The sequence below is a fragment of the Osmerus eperlanus genome, chromosome 5 (assembly GCF_963692335.1).
Source record: "Osmerus eperlanus chromosome 5, fOsmEpe2.1, whole genome shotgun sequence".
NCBI classification, from domain to species: Eukaryota; Metazoa; Chordata; class Actinopteri; order Osmeriformes; family Osmeridae; genus Osmerus; species Osmerus eperlanus.
This window is the reverse complement of record NC_085022.1, coordinates 5,400,344-5,419,826: the sequence shown is the minus strand read 5'-3', so window position 1 is coordinate 5,419,826 and position 19,483 is coordinate 5,400,344. Positions and strand designations below refer to the sequence as shown.

Below are 19,483 nucleotides of genomic sequence, written 5' to 3'. Positions count from 1 at the left end.
GAGTCATAGTAGGTGTAGTTCTGTGTCTCGCTGTTTCTCTAAACAATTGCTTCTATTTTTATTGACGTTCACAAGCCACAGTTTTCTGATTTGAACACGCCAGGTCTTCATGACCATAGATAGGAGGATACATAGCTTACTGTCGACCAGCAGGTATATGTGAGGAAGATTCAGCCCTCATTTGGCATAACAGATATTGTATTTTAATACTGCGAAAAGTGTATCTCTCGCGAATACATACTGTTGAGTAGGCTACTACTCGTAAAGCCTTCCTAGACTGATTCTTCCTGTTGACCTGAACCCAAACACGCTTACACAATCAACACATGTGTCATTTTCACTGTCAAATTTATGTAGATGTGACAGATTCGTGCACATTTTCTTTCTGGGTGTATCTAGCGGCATTGTGTTCAATCGTAACGGTTACAACCGTTAACGGCGGGGAGAGAGTGCATGTGTTAAGAGTCGGGCGGAGTTCTTATTGTAACACACCACCACATGAGTCGCACCACCAAGCGTCAAACCTACTTTGAGAGGAAGACGTAGAGAATGACTCGTATACATGGCAATCTTTCCTGCTTTACTTATATTTTCAATGAAAGTGGCATCAGTAAGCGCTTAGAAGAAAACTAGTGTTTTAAGGAGTCTTCATTCAGAGACGAGAAGCGGGAGACAAGTACAACGTTACATTTCTTATAAGGGTAAGTGAACTGACTCACTTTAGTAGTGTTCAGAATCTGTCTTTCACGAACGCAAATCGTGGTCAGTTTGTATAAAATAAAGTAAGTTATCTTTCAAATAGCCAGCCAGAACATTTATACATCTGTGCTGCAATCGGTTGTGTTCTGATTGTTTGTAACAGTAGGATACTTTTATTATTACCCTTTACGATGAATGAAAAAAATATATATTTAAATCCTCTGGCTTGTTACAATAAATGGGTGTCAATGTGTCAGATGTTACGGAGACGGATAGGCTTTTCCTTTCAAGTCTGCGGTCTCCTGAGGAGTCGTTTGTGGTCAGGTCCCCTCCACATTCTTTTAGAGTTTACAGACTTTGTAGATGCATGCAGTCTCAGAGAGCCCTGTGTTTATAGGGGCTTGGGCGAGCTGGTAACACTCGGGCTCACCACAAGTGGAAACGGAGAAGGAGTCACTTCTTGTTGTCTGGCTGGCAGAAGTAGTGCTCATTGATAGAGGAACCAGTTGATCATGATTGTTCATGTGCGTGGACTTTCCAGTCACTTCTCTGCCAAACCCTGTGTTTCTGAATACATCCATCATGAATGGAGGGTTTTCTGTGGTAAGAATGTCACCATATTTTAGACCTGGAAGAGACTGAGGCAGAGCATGATAGTGTTGTGATTGAACAGACAATCAAGCTTTTATATGTTTTATCATCTGTGCTGTACACACACAGGCACCAGGACAGGTCATTAAACTTACACAAACTTACACAAAATGTCTTTTTTGTTTGTTTGATGTGTGCTATTATAGGGTGTGATGCAGTTTCCACTTGTGATAAGGGGTTATTGGATTGTGAATACAGTTGTCCTGTAAATACAGTTGACCAAACTGTTGTTCAGTCAGGCACCTGTCAGATTTTCCATTACATCATTTTCCAGAGGATGGCAGGTAGTATGTGTCTGTTTGGTTAAAAGCTGACTTGAGTTAGGGTACAATGAACTGGTCATAGACTTGGCTGGTAGCAGGCCTGGACTGGTAATCTGGCATACCGGGCAAATGCCCGGTGGGCCGACGCACTTGGGGCCGATATGATATATATATTTTTATAAACTTAAAATTGGCCAACGACCGGCCCATTAAGCAGGAACAGCGACCCATTGGTTCATTTTCCATACCGACATTGGGCTGGCCCGATCACATCTCTTAACTCCTTTGGTGTACTGGTGGGTGGTGTCCGACCGATTGTCGTGGGCCGGTCTGAGCAAAAATGCCAGGGCCATTTTTTTTGTTCCAGTCCAGCCCTGGCTGGTAGAGAATGTCTACATACCATGGTCAGGCTATAGAGAATATGGCCTGACTAGGGTGTGACCAGGTAGGTAAGAGTGATGTTGTATGGACGAGACTGAAGACTGTGTGTCTATGAGGTTGACTGAATTCTGTAGGTATTTGTTGACTGAGTGACTGACTGAGAATAAACCATGTTTTCTCGTAAGCATGTCATGTTTGTGGATCAATGAATTGCTAACATTTCAGTCATTTTGCAAGCAAGGCCAGATGTTTCATACGCAGTATTGAGGCTCATAGCTGTGTTCAGTTTATCTGTAACCTTGATGGAGAGAATCATTCTGTATGTGTTCAGGCTTGCTGTATTACACAGACCACCGACACATGCAGGGGAGGGTCTCACACACAATGCCATGCTAGTATCTTAGCAACAAGCGCCCTTGCCATACCTCCTGTCCTAGCAGGAGCTGCTACAAGAGTTTGAATGTGTATGAGTGGGACTACGATGCATTTGGATTCACGTGTGGAGCTGAAGGTTCCACTGTGTGTGTGTGTGATGTCTTATCCGTCCATGTCCCCAGGCTGTCTCCAGAGTGTCCCCTCAGCGTCGGCGACAGGGTTGTTGTGAGGAAATGGCGTATACGCTGGGCTCGGGGTCAGACTCGGGCGCCGTGGCGGTGCCCCAGCACTGCGTGACCCGCGTGGAGCTGTCCGTCTGCGGGGCCAACCTCCTGGACCGCGACGTGGCCTCCAAGTCCGACCCCTTCTGCGTTCTCTTCCATGAGGTGGACGGCAACTGGGTCGAGGTGGGCGTGTGTGTGTGGCTGTGTGTGGCTGTGTGTGTGTGGCTGTGTCTGGTGGTGGTGGTGGTGGTGGTGGGGGATAGTGTGGGATCAAGGTCTTGTGGGTAGTAGCATAGTACATATATTGTTGTGTAGGTGCTGGGGACGTGTGTGTGTAACAGTGTGGGAGCAAGGCATTGTGGGTATTAGTAGACATACTGTTGTGTAGGTGCTGGGTAGGTGTAGGTATGTAGGGCCGGGCAGGGCAGTAGGTCTCTATCGGATTGACACAGGCACAGGCGCAAACACTGCAATGGTTGGGTTTGCCGTAACCATAGCAACGGGGACAGAAACAAAAGCCTCGGTGTTGTAGAATGTGAACGTGGAAACACCAGAGGCTTGACTGGAGAGAGAGAGAAAGAGAGAGAGTGATGGAGAGAGGGAGAGAGAGGGGGAGAGATAGGGAGAGAGGAGAGAGACGGAGAGAGGGAGAAAGAGAGAGAGAGAAGGAAAGAGGAAGAGAGGGAGGGAGAAAGAGAGACGGAGAGAGAGAAGGAGATAAATTAAGAGAGAGGGAGAGAAAGAGAAGGTGAGAGGGAGGGAGAGAGGGGAAGGGAAGGGAAGGGAGAAAGAGATAGGCGGAACACATGATGAAAATCTACGACGTCTCAGTCGTACCACCATCTACGGACAGCTGTGCTTTACGTGAGAGTAGTACCCGGGTTCAACTCCACCTTTTGACCCTGGGCTTCTTCTGAATGGGTTTAAGGACGCTACTTCCTTAGAGGGGGGTGGAGGGAGGAAGCTGTGTCCTCGGGAGGGGGGGGGGGGGCACCATCTGGGTCATAAAGGGGAGATGGGGGAGGAAGTGTGATGACAGCTAGGAGAGGAAGGGGAGGGGGAGGGGAGGGGAGGGGGAGGGGGAGGGGGGGGGAGAGGAAGGGGAGGGGAAAGGGGAGGGGGATCGGAGTACAGTAACAGTCAGGAGAGGCAGACAGGACCACAGTAACAGTCAGGATAGACAGACAGGACCACAGTAACAGTCAGGAGAGACAGACAGGACCACAGTTACAGTCGGGAGAGGCAGACAGGACCACAGTTACAGTCGGGAGAGGCAGACAGGACCACAGTAACAGTCGGGAGAGACAGACAGGACCACAGTAACAGTCGGGAGAGACAGACAGGACCACAGTAACAGTCGGGAGAGACAGACAGGACCACAGTAACAGTCGGGAAAGGCAGACAGGACCACAGTAACAGTCGGGAGAGACAGACAGGACCACAGTTACAGTCGGGAGAGGAGGTAGAGGGTGGGGGGGAGACGACGAGAAACCAGGAAGGATCCCAAAGTCTTCGCCTGTAGCTCCGGAACCCCTCGGACAGCAAGACAGAGATGAAATAAACATGAAACGTCAAAGATAAACAAACACGAATAAACAGGAACAGGGGGACTAGAAGACGAAGAGGCATGATTACCTATCTCTTGTCAGGGAGTCATATGTACGGACGTGGAGTACAGTAGACTCCAGTCTTAGTCACCATCACCACCTGGGTCTGACTCTCACGTCAACAACATGGCCCTCACCACCTCGTACACACACACACACACTCCACTTACGCATCACTGTAGAGCATCCCCCCCTGGCCTGTATGTTCTAGATGTTTCCCTATTCCAATACAACTGGTTCAAAAGGATGGGTCATTATGAAGCTCAGCGGAAGTCCGATAAGGATCCTTTCATTTGAATCAGGTGTGTTGGAGAAGGCAACCTTCTAAAACATGCAGCCCATGGGGAACCAGGACTGGGAAGCACTACTGTAGAGCTACAAGAAGAGAGAAAGATATCTGGGTGTGTGGGTGTTTGTGTGCTTGTGAGCGCGTGTATGACCTTGGCCCTGTTCCTGTCCGTACACCGTGTTATAGATGGGACGGACGGAGACGGCGATTAACAACCTGAACCCCGTCTTCGGGGTCAAGTTCCAGGTGAACTACCACTTCGAGGAGGTCCAAAAGCTGAAGTTCGCCATGTTTGACGAGGACAAGTGCAGCAGCCAGCTCTACGAGCATGACTTCCTGGGAGAGTTCAGCTGCACACTGGGGGTGGTAAGCTAACGCTAGCTCATGCTAGCTTTCTCTGTCATGGCAGTTAAAGCGAGCATCTTAGCTAACGCTAGCTCATGCTAGCTATGTCTGTCACGCTAGTTAATGTTAGCATTCTATAGCTGACGCTACTGCATCAGTGCACAGGTTTACTGTTAGCACACTCACTAGCACAGCAATATCTTAATCCCAAATACACCTGCACTGTCTCTCTTCCCTTTAGATTGTGTCCAATAAGAAACTGCACCGACCTCTTATTCTAGCCAATGGCAAACCAGCTGGGAAGGGAACTATCGCAGTGAGAATGCACACACACCCACACACACACACATACACACACACACATATGGAGGTATGCACAAATTCATCTGACACACACCATAACTAGATGATTCATATGTATCATTGTATTTAAAGTGTGTATGTGTGTGTGTGTGTAGATAACTGCCCAGGAGCTGTCTGACAACAGGATCATCACTCTGACCCTATGTGGGAGGAAGCTTGATAAAAAGGTAGGAGGCCGTCAAACCCACCCACTCTTAACTAATCCATACCAGTAACACACACCCACACAAGCACTCCAAGACACACACACATCCACACACTTAACAAATCCATATTCACAACACGGCAGCTCAACTTTAAAGTCAGTTAAAACTGGTTCCCAGTGTTCTCTATCTCGTGGTTCTCGTTCTACAGGACTTCTTTGGGAAGTCCGACCCTTACCTGGAGTTCCACAAGCAGGGGGAGGACGGGAAGTGGATGCTGGTCCACAGGACCGAGGTGGGTCTAGGTGCCGACTGGCAGCTCACAGAGACCCTAGCTAGCTCCACCTCCCCTGTCTCTGTGTGTGTTCTAGTTTACCTTTAGACCTGTGCCTAGCCTTGTGTGTATGTATGTGTGTGTCTGGCCCGTGTATGTGCTGTACTGAAGTAGTTCTTTGACCAGTGAGTATATGTGTGTGTGTGTGTATATAACTGTTCTCTGACCTGTGTGTGTGTGTGTGTGTGTATATAACTGTTCTCTGACCTGTGTGTGTGTGTGTGTGTGTGTATAACTGTTCTCTGACCTGTGTGTGTGTGTGTGTGTGTGTATAACTGTTCTCTGACCTGTGTGTGTGTGTGTGTATAACTGTTCTCTGACCTCGTGTGGGTGTTGCAGGTGATAAAGAATACCTTGGATCCAGTGTGGAAATCCTTCACTGTTCCCCTGATCTCTCTGTGTAACGGCGATGTAGACAGAAACATCAAGGTAGGATACACACACATGCACTCAGACACACACACATACACACACACACACACACACACACACACACACAGAGACACTTGTCCTGTGTCAGATATTAAGCTACAGTTCATGAGTTCAAATCTAGACCAACATCACATTGTCAGTACATCTAATGATGGAGAAGAATGGACGATGAAACCGTGATGACTGGATGTTGGTGATGAGTGGTACAGACAGCTAAGTCTTTTAAGGACCTGGCCAGGGAACATTTTTATAATGTGAATGTACAGTACAGTAGCTCTAAATGTATATCTTGACCTGTGTCACACCCTATATCAGGTACAAGATGAGATACATCCCCCCAAAGGGAAATTTGTGTTGGACTCCCAGTAATTAAAAAAACAAAACACTCAATACACGATTTATATCCACCAATTTACATACACATTCTTCAAAGTCAATAGATAAATGATTCACACAACATACAATGTGTCATAAAGCTGGGATCTCCTTTTCTTTCCCAGGTCCTGTGTTATGACTATGACAATGATGGAGGCCATGACTTCATAGGAGAATTTCAGACCACCGCAACCAAGATGAGCGAGGCTCAGAATTCATTGGAGGTGAAAATGGGCAGGGAAATAGCATTCCCTGGTTCAATGACTACAGAAGATGTGCGTGTGTGTGTGACTGTTTGTTTGCCATGTTTACGTGTGTTTGCTTGGGCGTGTGTGTGTGTGTGTACTTGGGCTTATATTGTAGGACAATTGTGTTTTTGGGAGTGTGTGTTTTGGGGTCTTTCTGTGTTTCTTTGTTTGGGTGTGTGTGTTCTTTTGTGTGCATGTGTTCATTTGTGTGTATGTTTGTGTGTGTGTGTGTTTGTTGGAAGCAGCTTGCCTCCCCCATACCGTGTCTGTTCATGTGTAGTAATGATGATGCTGGAGAAGAACAGATTAGGGAGAGTGTGTAAGCAAGGAGAGAGAGAGAGAGAGAAAGAAAGAAAGAGCTAGATGCTTTTGAGATGTAAATAATTCCTGTGCTGTGATTCCGGTGACAAGTCGAGGCCTTTAGCCTTCCCATAACAGAAGATACTAACCAACAGTGGAGCTAGCAGTTGTGTGCGTGTGTGTGTGTGTGTACGCACGTGTGTATGTGTGTGTCGTTAATGGAGGGGATCAAATACATAGTCTCCGTTCTCAATCTCCTCCTCGGTGTGTGGGTGAGTCATTAAGACGAGAGAGAACCTTCTCCGAACTGCTGGATGTGTATGAAGCCCACCAGCTAGCCCACCACAACCGTTCAGCTGTTCCCCAGTGGTTCCCAGGTTCAGTAAAGCAGAGCATGTTGTGGCTAGCGTACTGACTCTCCTTCCCCTCCCTCCTCCCCAGGTGGAATTTGAGTGTATCAATCCGAAGAAACAGAAGAAGAAGAAGAACTACAAGAATTCCGGCGTCATTGTTCTTAAGTCATGCAAGGTGAGCATTAAGTAGATCTAGATCAGTAGAACACACAGTTCATACGTAGGAGTGGTACAGTAGATGGTTACCGAAGAAGTTCAGTGGAGTTACACAGGAGAACCACCCAAGAGAACTACCCCCCCCCATCCAGGAGAACCACCCAAGAGAACCACCCCCCCCCCATCCAGGAGAACCACCCAGGAGAACCACCCCCCCCATCCAGGAGAACCACCCAGGAGAACCAACCCCCCCATCCAGGAGAACCACCCAGGAGAACCACCCCCCCCATCCAGGAGAACCACCCAAGAGAACCACCCCCCCCCCATCCAGGAGAACCACCCAGGAGAACCACCCCCCCCCATCCAGGAGAACCACCCAAGAGAACCACCCCCCCCCCCCCATCCAGGAGAACCACCCAGGAGAACCCCCCCCCCCCATCCAGGAGAACCACCCAGGAGAACCACCCCCCCCCCATCCAGGAGAACCACCCAGGAGAACCACCACCCCCCCCATCCAGGAGAACCACCCAGGAGCTGGTGGTGTGAGCCAGAGGATGCAGCTCCCAGTGTGAGCTACATTCGAGCCTGACACACAGTCACTTTCCATGGTGTTGATGGAGCAACATGAAAGCATTGTGCACACTGCTAATGACAGCCTTTCATTAGCTGCTGGTTACTCGCTGGGAACAGAGAGGCAGTTACAGTTCTAGCCCCAGGCGGTGGGATTAGTGTAATGGCTTCAAATCTCTAGTAAATGCTCTTCTTAATATCGCCTTCCAGCACCTTCTACAACTCCAGCCTGTTACAGCACCCTGCTCTCCTCACTCAGCGAATCAGAGCACCCGATTGACACTGACTAATCACAGGACCTGCCAGGCTCCCCGGACCAGTCACATCACCTGCTCTGCACCAGCCAATTAACAGCCACTGTCAGCTGTCAATGATCCATCTTAGAGTAGCTATTGTTTCTATTGTTCACAGAGGTTATTACCAGAAATTAGTTGATGCCTGCTGTTGTAACATTTAAAGGTGTCAACCAAGCTCCACCTGTGCTCAATCCATCCAGATGACATGCTCAATAATGAGTGGGTTTATATGCTGTATGTGGTTGGTTTGTCTTGGTGTCAGTAATGTTTGTGTGTCCTGTCCTCAGATTGCCAGAGACTACACCTTCCTAGACTACATCTTGGGAGGCTGCCAGCTCATGTTTACTGTAAGTATCTCTTCCCAGAGTCTCCCACACTCACCCTGTCGACTGTGACCTCCGTGCTCCTCTCCTCCCCCTCCCCCCTCCTCCTCCCCCCTCCTCCCCTCCACTCTCCATCTTTGCCATCTTTAACTAGATTGAACTCAGGAGTAAAAAAAACAGCGTACACACACACACACAAACACCCACCCACCACCCAGCAGATTGGATGCATGTTTTTACATGCCTCCCTTCTCGAAGCAGGAGACACACGTGTGATACCACATTAGTTCCCAGCATCCTCTGGGGCAGGCCAGCCGTCAAAGCTTCTCACCGGTCTATTTCTGGGCCAGCCTGCTGTGTCCCTGCTGATGTCACACCTCTGTGTCTGGGTGAGAGCTGCGATTGGCCGTCCCTCTCCTGGTCAGATTGTCTCGATGTTCATTTCATCTATTTCAGCTGCACCTTGTCTAGCCTGTCAGTGTGCTATGATCCTGGTTGGTGACACCAGGCCATTCACACCTTCTGTCACCAGCAGGAATCCATCCTGGGATCAGGAGAGAACATGCACCGCTAATGACATCCTGGTGAACAAACTACCTGGCAAGGACGTGGTCATTAGGGCAGGGATGAGAACCGTATGAATGGTTCACTGTTGTGTGTGTGTGTGTGTATATAGTGTGTGTGTGTACATAGTGTGTGTGTGTGTGTGTGTGTATATAGTGGGTGTGTGGTTGAGATCAACACGAGCCTGTTCATCTTCAAATACAGATCCCTTGGTTTTATGGTTCCGTCAACGTGGCGATTACTCGGATTCACATTGTTTTCCGCGATGCACATCTTCGCACAAACGCTCATGCTCGCGACTGCGTCCGCCGTTCACTGTTGCCGTGGTGAGCCAGCTCGGCCAGCCCCTCCGTTCTCTCTCTGCGTTATTGTGAGACGTGACGCTCACAACAAATGGAACAGTTGCGTTGCCATAGTAACCACGGTTTGTGGCGGACAGGGCACCTCTCGTAGCGAATGGGGGGGGGGGGGTGGGATTGACAGAGACGCAAAGACATGGCTTAGATAGACAGAAAGAGAGTGGGTGAGTGAGTGAGGGAGTGAGTGAAAGTGAAAGTGACATAAGGAAATGGGTATTAAGAGGAGACAGAATAATAAAAAGGGACACAGAACATCACCTGGAACACACAGACCCACATCCTTGTTGTGGTTCGCCTCCATTGTGAGTTTGTCTCTGTGACTGTTCCAGAACAGTCCGAGAGCCTCGTCTGTGATACAGCGTGTGTTGTGACAGTGGTTCTAACAGAGTGCCTGGGAGACACGGCGGTGGGATTGGGGTACGGCGGCTGCTGAGGAGGCTGGGAGTCTAAATCCCTGCTGCTGTATCCTGCTGCTCACCCTAATCTGCAGGCTTCTGTGAAAGACCCGTAGCTCTTAGAGAAAGTCTTAAACACACACTCATCACATACGCACACATATACACACTCACCACACATATACACACTCAACACACACACTTTCTCACACATACACACACACTTTCCCACACACATACACACTCAACACACACACTTTCCCACACACATACACACTCAACACACACACTTTCCCACACATATATACACTCACCACTCTCTCTCACACACACACACACTGGAATCGGTGATGTGACTATAAGGCATGGTGTTCAATCAGACTTAGCGTGGAACAAATCCTAATCTGGTGGAATGTTCTCTCTGCAGAGGTACAGAGGAGAGGAGGACACTTTTTACTCTGTCTGTTTTGGTCCTCGTACTTTTTGTGTTTGTTGTTAGTGGCCATCAAACCAAAGTGAATTCCTTGCATGTGAACACCTACTTGGCAATAAACCTGTGTCTAATTGATTGGATTGATTGTACTTTCTCGTCATAATGTTTCATGCGTCGCAGTGATTCCATTTGCAGAAGCACAGAGAAGACAGACATTAGAACAAAGAATTCACATTTACCAGAACATTACAATCACAGGAGACAATAGACAGATTTGTATCTCCTTTTCTATGGGATAAAGCTCCATATTCATTTTCAGGATTTCCTAGTGCACAAAAGGGTGCTTTAGTCTAGTCTTATTCAGTGGTACTGTAACACATACAATTCACTGTGTAGGACATGGCAGGGCTCAGGGACAGTGTTAGCAGCATTATTACCTCACACCAGTTTTTCCAGGAATTGGCGGACTATATTACAGCAGATTTGTATTCGACAGAACCGTTTTGACTTCAAAGGGGTGGACAAACATTAGTACCATGCAGAGGTGCAGTGCTGTAGGATACTCATAGCTACGGAGTGTGGATCCAGAGATGAGCTGTCTCAGCAGAGCCAGGGTTAGGGACACCTGCAGCGAAGGGACAGCCTCGTCAGCCTGGGGGCTGATGGGAGGCCTGGAGCTGGGAGGGCCCGCTGCTGGAACTAAATCTATAAACTGCCTTGTTGACCTTGAAAAACCATAGACTTCCTAGTTGACCTTGAAGAACCATAAACTACCTTGTTGCTCATCCAGCTCGACTGCTTAGTGTCAGGTCAAGGAGAAGATCAACATGGTCGTTTATAGTTTTTGAGAATGATTGTTTGTTATTTAGTACCGTATTTTACTTTACGTGCCTCTGCAATTTGCCCCTCGGGGACAAATAAAGTGTATTGATTGAATGATTCGAGGAACGAGGCAGTTGCTTGGAGCTAGGAACCTTTGGAGCTAGGAACCTTTTGTTTGATTAAATGTTTCCATTCTAGTGTCAAGAAGGGTTGAGGACAACGAAGGGAGGCTTTTCTCTGCAGGGCAGTAGACCACGAGTCAGTCCTGTGACCGTAGAGTAGCAGTGACAGCCTGCTCAGTCACCAACAACCTGCCTAGGGCCTTAGAAGACACACAGGGTCACACACACACAAACACCCTGATTCTGTCACTTCTCATCTCTCCCTGTCTCGTTCTCTGTCTCTCTCTTATCCTCTGTCTCTCTCTCCCTCTCTCTGTCTTTATTAAAATGTCTCCCTTTCTCCGTTCATATGCTGTGGCCTGTGTTCAGCTCCAAATTTGCAGTGGAGGTACAGCTGTGTGTGTGCTTTTGTTAATGCTTAGGGTTGAGGTTGTCATTCTGAATCTGTGACTACACCAGCATGTTTACATGATAACCGTGGTAAACCGAGTCAGTTTGCCTGAGGACAGCAGTGGCCCTTCAGGGGAATCCGCAATCTCTTTCTGCTTCTCCTGGAGCTCTTTAGCCATTCATATGCCTGGTGGATGTCATATCTATGGGCTGATCTTGCATCCGTGTTTCTGTTGAATGTTTCTAGGTTGGGATAGACTTCACGGCGTCCAATGGCAACCCTCGAGAGGCGTCTTCCCTCCACTACATCAACCCCCTGGGCAGCAACGAGTACCTGTCGGCCATCTTGGCTGTAGGCCAGATTATACAGGACTACGACACGTAAATTGTGACCCCTCTAATCCCCAGCTCTCTTATTGGTTCACTGAATTGGTAGCGTTTAGGGGATTCATCTGTTTGGACCACCAGCAATGTAATTACTGGACTGGGAGTCTTCGGGTAATGACATCGAAATTGGTTTCCATCACCATCACCGTAAATAATAGCCTGTGGTGTTCATTTACATTCATGAACCTGGTTTAATGGGGAAATTGCGTTTGTTGTGATGAAAGGCCAGCCCTTCGTAGGGCTCGTCTGGACGTTGTTGCTAAAGCGATGTCTCACTCGCGTGCCTCTAATCTGTTTCCATGGTTTCTTAGCGACAAAATGTTTCCTGCTTTGGGCTTTGGAGCTCAACTCCCGCCTGATTGGAAGGTAACACTGTGTGTGTCATTGTGTGTGGATGCACACAAGTGTGTGACATTTATTTAGATTTTACACCCAATTTACACCCAACATATATAGAGAGAGAAAGCGTGATATATCAATAAAGAGAGGTAGAGAACAGAGATAGTGGAGTGTAAGAACAAGTGGAATATGGTAAGGGGGGGATGTGCAATACATGCATATTCCAATGATTATGCAACCCATGTCAACCCATCTGCGTTGCCATGGTATTAAACTGATGAAGAGGACAACAAGAGAGGAGGGAGAGATGCTGGGATAGACAGAGTACTGGAGCAGGGGAGGAGCTGGAGGAGGGGTGATGACCGGGGGGGAGAGGGGGGATGACCGGGGGGGGAGAGGGGGGAAGACCGGGGGGGGAGAGGGGGGATGACCGGGGGGGAGAGGGGGGAAGACCGGGGGGGGAGAGGGGGGAAGACCGGGGGGGAGAGGGGGGATGACCGGGGGCGAGAGGGGGGAAGACCGGGGGGGAGAGGGGGGATGACCGGGGGGGAGAGGGGGGAAGACCGGGGGGGAGAGGGGGGATGACCGGGGGGGGAGAGGGGGGATGACCGGGGGGGAGAGGGGGGATGACCGGGGGGGAGAGGGGGGATGACCGGGGGGGAGAGGGGGGATGACCGGGGGGGGAGAGGGGGGATGACCGGGGGGGAGAGGGGGGAAGACCGGGGGGGAGAGGGGGGAAGACCGGGGGGGAGAGGGGGGATGACCGGGGGGGGAGAGGGGGGAAGACCGGGGGGGAGAGGGGGGAAGACCGGGGGGGAGAGGGGGGAAGACCGGGGGGGAGAGGGGGGATGACCGGGGGGGGAGAGGGGGGATGACCGGGGGGGAGAGGGGGGAAGACCGGGGGGGAGGAGGGAGAGACACTGGGATAGACAGAATAATGGAGCAGTAATGAGTGGAACATACAGGCCTGCTAAACCTAGAATTCTTGAGAAAGAGTGGGGGGGGACTAAAGAAGCCACATTGAGTGTAAACAAGTATGAACTGGAAATAAATTAAACCAAATTGAATTGGAAAGTAGAAAGGAAAGGATGACGCTAAAGGATAATGGAATATGGAGGAGAGGAATAGAATATGATTCACACACACAATCTCAAGTTGTCTACCCCTGCAGAACATGAATTAATAGTACACTCTACTCATTTAAAAATAAATCTGCATGTGTGTGTTTGCTTACTACAGGTATCCCATGAGTTTGCCATCAACTTTGACCCCACCAACCCATTCTGTTCAGGTAAGCTTCCCTCTAAACGACCCAGTAGAATATTAGTTTTTAAGGTTCTGTTTTGAACTTGTTCCTCTAACCAGACCCTTGACTTGAGTCTTGTTTCTGGCCTGTAATGTGTCCTGTGACCGGGCCTGTGTGTGTTCATCTTCAGGGGTGGAGGGCATCGCCCAGGCCTACTCCGCCTGCCTGCCTCACATCCGCTTCTACGGCCCCACCAACTTCTCCCCCATCATCAACCATGTGGCTCGCTTCGCCACCCAGGCTCTGCAGCAGGAGCGCGCTGCGGTGAGCACCCCCATAGAGGTGGCATATATGACCCACTCCCACCACTCATCTGGGATTGGTGAAAGGCTTGTTTGTTTAGGTGGGTGGGGGCCTGTGAAACGGTCGGTCCTGGCTACTGAACGACCAGCCCCAGGCTGCAGGACATGTGAATACCAGATGACCAGCCACTGGAAGGAGACTGTACGTGGGCAGGAGACTATGGCTGTGAGCCATCAGGCCTTGTGGTGACTTTGAGGTTTTTCTAGAAACAGCCCCTTTCCATGAGCCCTTGAATGGGGAAAGTATAACGTCATAGTTGCATAGCGTCATGCTCTGGACTGAGGCCTTACACATGTGCGCGCAAACACACACACACATTGCACACACCCACCAAACACTTGCACACACACACATCGTCAGATTTATGAGCATGAGGTGGGTGCTGTAGAGATGGGAGTTTTGCCCAGACCTCTACAGTACATTTCTCCTGTTCCAGCCCCCTCCCTGAGCAGGTCTAGAACACAGCTGGTCTGTTCCCGGCTACTCATGCGTGTCTGTGTGCTAACAAGACTCCTGCTGATTGGTCAGTCATAACATTCACAGCAAGAAGGAACCACCAATTGGACAGGCCTCCTGTCACTCCAGCAGTTCAGAGAGAATAGTGAGTGAGTGAGTGCTTGTCTGTGAGACAAGACTGTGTTCCCTTCTGATCAGAAAAGTGTGCCGTAATTAAAGTCCCTTTTTGCTGTTCACACAGGCTATTTGTGTGTGTATAAATGTGTGTGAATGTGAGGGAGGGAGAGAGAGAGAGTTGGATCCAGCACTAACAGATCCCAACTGCTGTGTGCGTAACCTCTAGTCTGAGCTTGTGGTTGTCAATTTAAAGTCTGAGGCAGGTTTGAACCTTTTTTTATCTGCCTCTCTCTCTCTCCCTTCCCCCTCATCCTTCTCCCTGTTCCTGTTCTCAGTCCAGCCGAGAGAGGAGCAGCCATTAAAATACCCTTTCAATTATAGTTATTTATAGAAGGTGATTCAGTGAACAAATGTTCTCTCTTTTCCCCTGTTGTTCATAGCTTTTAATGACTAACCAGACAGATCCCATTCTGCTGCTCCATAACTGGCCAATAGACCATACAGACATAGAACTATGTCTGCTAGCAAGTCTAGAATAGTCTAGTTCTATACACTCTGAAAGAGTGGGATGGCAATGCATATCTTATGTCATCTCAGCTGTCCAATATGTGCTATGCAATAGATTCAAGGTTCAAGCATATTTTCTGTTTCTCTGAGGTAACAGTGGGCTGGACAGGACATGTTTTAAGCTAAGAGGGACGTGATCTGTGTTCCTCTACAGTCCTGGTGTGCTCAGCCTTGCCAGGTCTTGTTCAGCTTCTAAACCTGGTCTCTGGCTCTCTCTGTCACATGCACCCAGACGAAGCCTTCTACCAGCCTGATATTGTGAACCTCTTGGGAGCTTTTTGTCCTTAATTGCACCCTGTCACATTGGAGAATAGAGAGAGAGAGAGAGAGAGAGAGAGAGAGAAAGAGACACACAGAGAGGTAATAGAGAGAGAGTTGGAAAACCTGTATTTTGTATTACAGTAAATACAGTAGAAGCTTATTTTTTGTTATTTTCACGGTTGTTGGTCCACACAGAGATGGGAACACACAGGGCGTAGAAGCAATATGATGTGACAACTGTAAAATATTATTTATGATTGTTTGACTGCTGGTCGGTGTGTTGGTAGGAGGGTGGTCTAGACAAATTGCCTGCTATGCTTTGTCAAATGTTCTTGTCTCTCAGATAATGAGTGAGTGTGTGTGTGTGTGCGTGCGTGCTGCTACGCACTGTGTGGGTGCGTGTGTCTGTGTGATAAGGATTCACTAATGATGTCGCTTGTAAGGACATTAAAGAGGCAGACTTCAGAGGTGGCCCAGCGGGGCAGAGCAGAGGTCTTGGATCGGGGAGCAGGAGGAGAGACAATCCCCCCCCCCCACACACACACACACACGTACACACACATACACACATGTACACACACACGTACACACACATACACACATGTACACACACACGTACACATTCATACACACATGTACACACACACATGTACACATACACACACACATGTACACACACACGTACACATTCATACACACATGTACACACACACATGTACACATACACACACACATGTACACACACACGTACACATTCATACACACATGTACACACACACATGTACACATACACACACACACATCTAAGGGAGATGTCTGCTGGTGGCTTGTTTGGTGGATAATATTAGAAAACAAGAAGCCAGTTACTAATGACAACATACATATTAGTGTGTGTGGGTTTGTGTGATTGTAACAAAACATGTCTATAAAAATACTGTTGCTGTGTATGTAAGTACTGTGTGTGTATGTATGTACGGTACAATAGGGTACTGTACAGTGTGCATACAGGATGTGATATTATGTCAGTGTGATAGTACTCACTGTGTGAGGGCCAGTGTTTCCTGTGTCTGTATTTCTGCATGAAATGTGCATAAGAATTTGTGTGTGTGTTTTTATGTCGGAGTGGGTGTGTTTTTTTTTTCTGTGTGTGTAGCGTATGTGTGTGTGTGTGTGTTGGCAGTCTGAATGCTCTCCCTCCCCTGCTAAGTGTGAGGAGGAGGGGGGAGGAGGCACTGTAGGTATCCCTGTAGGGCTGGACGTCACCGTAAAACAGCATCACATTAACCTCACCACATGTCCGGGTCTGTTACCATAGGGACAGGGTTTTGTGTGTGTGCATATGTGTGAGGTGTATATGTGTCTGTGTGTATGTGACAGCACTGCACGTGTGTGCGCGTGTGTGTGTGTGGTGTGCATGCATGTGTGTGCACGCTGTCAAAGTGCAGCTGGCATGCACATCTTTCACACAGTGTGCTAAACCTGACGCGACGGAGGCAACACTGGGGGACGTTTAAAGTTTGTCCCTCAGCGCTGCAAACAAATACATATTAAACATACCTCATCTTTCATGGAAAAGAATGGCCAATGTCTGTTACCGAACAGATTACACTTCCTGTAATTAGTGCTCTGTAATTCAGTTGGAGCCAAGCTCAGCAGTGCATGTGTGAATTGGTGGTGTTATCAGTGTAGCCTGATGGCTGGAGTGTCTATTTAACTTTGCGCTTTACGACAAATAGGTAATTAAGTATAATAACAGGGTTAGGCTTTCTCGTCCCATTGGATGGTTGTGAAGGGAAGAGGGCAGTCGTGTCTGATTATTTAGCCTCTTTACTGGTTCGACACTGAAAAAGCAGAGGAGGATAGGAAGGGACAGGGACAAGGAACCACACTATGGCAGCCCTGGGAACACAACTCTCCTCCCCCTCCCTGCCCCTGCCCCATCCCCCTTCTTCCCTCCTCCCCCCTCTCTCTTTCCCTCCTCCAGCCCTTCCTCCCTCCCCCACGCCCTCAGCCCTAGTACAAGTGTTAGTAATCATCACCAAAAGCGTGTTCCGTGGTATAGAAAATCATCTTTTTGGTATTTCGCCATTTTTGGTAACGCTTCACCTGTGTGCCCCTCTCCCCACCTGTAGCAGTACTTTACGCTGCTCATCATCACAGACGGCGTGATCAGCGACATGGACGAGACCCGCCACGCCATCGTGCAGGCCGCCAAGCTGCCCATGTCCATCATCATCATCGGCGTGGGAAACGCCGACTTCGCCGCCATGGAATTCCTGGACGGAGACGCCAGCGTGCTGCGCTCCTACACCGGCGAAGAGGCCGTACGAGACATCGTACAGTTCGTCCCCTTCAGAGACTTCCGGAATGTGAGTGTCAGATCAAGTAGGGACTCCGTCCAGCAAGTCCAGATTTGAGCGTATGAGAGGTGGGGGCAGGGTGACACCCAGCCCTACACTACCAAGTCCCATCAAAAAAAAAAGATGAAATCTGTGTAGAAGGTGATGATATCACCAGGCAGCTGTGTACTCTATCACATGGCAGCATGTTGTTGTTGGCGGTCAGATTATGGATAATGTATGCAAGGCTGTAGCCTGTGAAGCTGGCTGGCCTGCAGGCTGAACAGCACTGGGAGTGGGCGGCAAGGTGGGAGTGGGCAATCTGTGGGTCATGTGACTTCCTTTACAGGCAGCCAATCCTGACAGCCGTCCACCTGTTGGAGATGACATCATATCAACTAAGATCGCCGAGATTTGAGACACAAAAGCGGTTTTGATACAGGGAGTTTGTTAGTGTGCGGAGTAGTGACAGGGTTTACAACCAGCTACAACGGGTGTTTTGGTTGACCCCACTTTGTAGAAGATGAGTTAAAAATGGAAATGTCTTCCTTCTCATTGCAGAAGTGATCTGAAAGTACGTCATGTAACAGTGTGTGTGTGTGTGTGTGTTTTCCTAGGCTCCTAAGGAAACTTTAGCCAAGTCAGTGCTGGCTGAACTGCCTCAACAAGTCACTCAGTATTTCAAGCAGAGGAACCTGTCGCCTAGCAACTCAGTTCCAGAGTGAGCATCCTGTCTGCCCATCCTGCATGTTGCAAATCTACTGTTTACAAAACACCAAGGAAACAATGCATGATGTTTTTTTAATTTTATTTCATTATGTAATTATTTGTCAGATTTTTTTTAATCTTACCCGAAATATAACATTTTATGGAAGATAAAAGTGGTTACAAAAATCCCACTATCCTTTGCAGTTGACATCCGAGGGGGAGAAGTGAAGGATTTTATGAAAATGCATATATATTGAATGTACATTTATACAATGTTCTCTGTTTTGAAGACAAAATGTTTATGAACTGTTTTTATGTATATTTTATGCAGTGATCTGTTTTTGTTGTAACTGTATTGTGTACCCCCGGACCAAGGTGTTTCAGATTTTCTAACGTTGTGTCACCACTCAGGTCAATAAACGTATTGAAATGTCCCCAGGTGACCTTTGACCATGTGTGACAGGACTTTGACCGAACCCAAGCATCCATTAATATCAGACCTGTGCTTTCAAATGACAGAAATCCCACGTCATTTAATATGCTCAGAATAACCTGAAGTCGCTGCATAGCTTTATCTACATCCATGTTTATGTATCCAGCTCTCCTGTTTCCCAGACCAGAGAATATCTAGCACACACACAGGTCCTGTTACTGACTCTGAGGAGCCAATCCCAGCAAACAGAGGTCAGTCAGAGAAGCAGTCATGAGAGCGTGAAAAGCAGAGCACTTGCTAATACATAATGCCCATCTATGAGACTAGGGTGTGTGAGTGAGGGTGAGCAGAGAGGGAGGGCAGTGACCAGACCAATCAAACTATCAAAGGGAAAGCTTTTTATTCCTCCTCTCCTCCTGTCTCCACCATCCATCCATCCATCCATCAATGTTGCC

General features: G+C 48.4%; 1 protein-coding gene across 1 annotated transcript; it reads left to right on the top strand.

Annotated features, from left to right (window-relative positions):
- The first annotated feature begins 24 nt into the window (after positions 1-24).
- cpne2 (copine II) lies at positions 25-19,029 on the top strand. Its single transcript, XM_062461354.1, has 16 exons — positions 25-701; positions 2,552-2,776; positions 4,676-4,855; positions 5,076-5,150; positions 5,293-5,364; positions 5,552-5,635; positions 6,014-6,103; positions 6,607-6,705; positions 7,471-7,557; positions 8,692-8,751; positions 12,060-12,193; positions 12,511-12,565; positions 13,778-13,829; positions 13,975-14,108; positions 17,681-17,917; positions 18,505-19,029. The coding sequence occupies exons 2-16, from the start codon at positions 2,603-2,605 to the stop codon at positions 18,610-18,612; spliced, it is 1,641 nt and encodes a 546-aa protein (XP_062317338.1). The 5' UTR covers positions 25-701; positions 2,552-2,602; the 3' UTR covers positions 18,613-19,029.
- Positions 19,030-19,483: the final 454 nt, after the last annotated feature.

Coding starts and splice junctions, on each gene's coding strand:
- cpne2 (XM_062461354.1), top strand. CDS start 2,603: ATGGCGTATACGCTGGGCTCGGGGTCAGACTCGGGCGCCGTGGCGGTG. Junction 6,706..7,470: donor AGGCTCAGAATTCATTGGAG/GTGAAAATGGGC, acceptor CCTCCTCCCCAG/GTGGAATTTGAGTGTATCAA. Junction 14,109..17,680: donor TGCAGCAGGAGCGCGCTGCG/GTGAGCACCCCC, acceptor CCCCACCTGTAG/CAGTACTTTACGCTGCTCAT.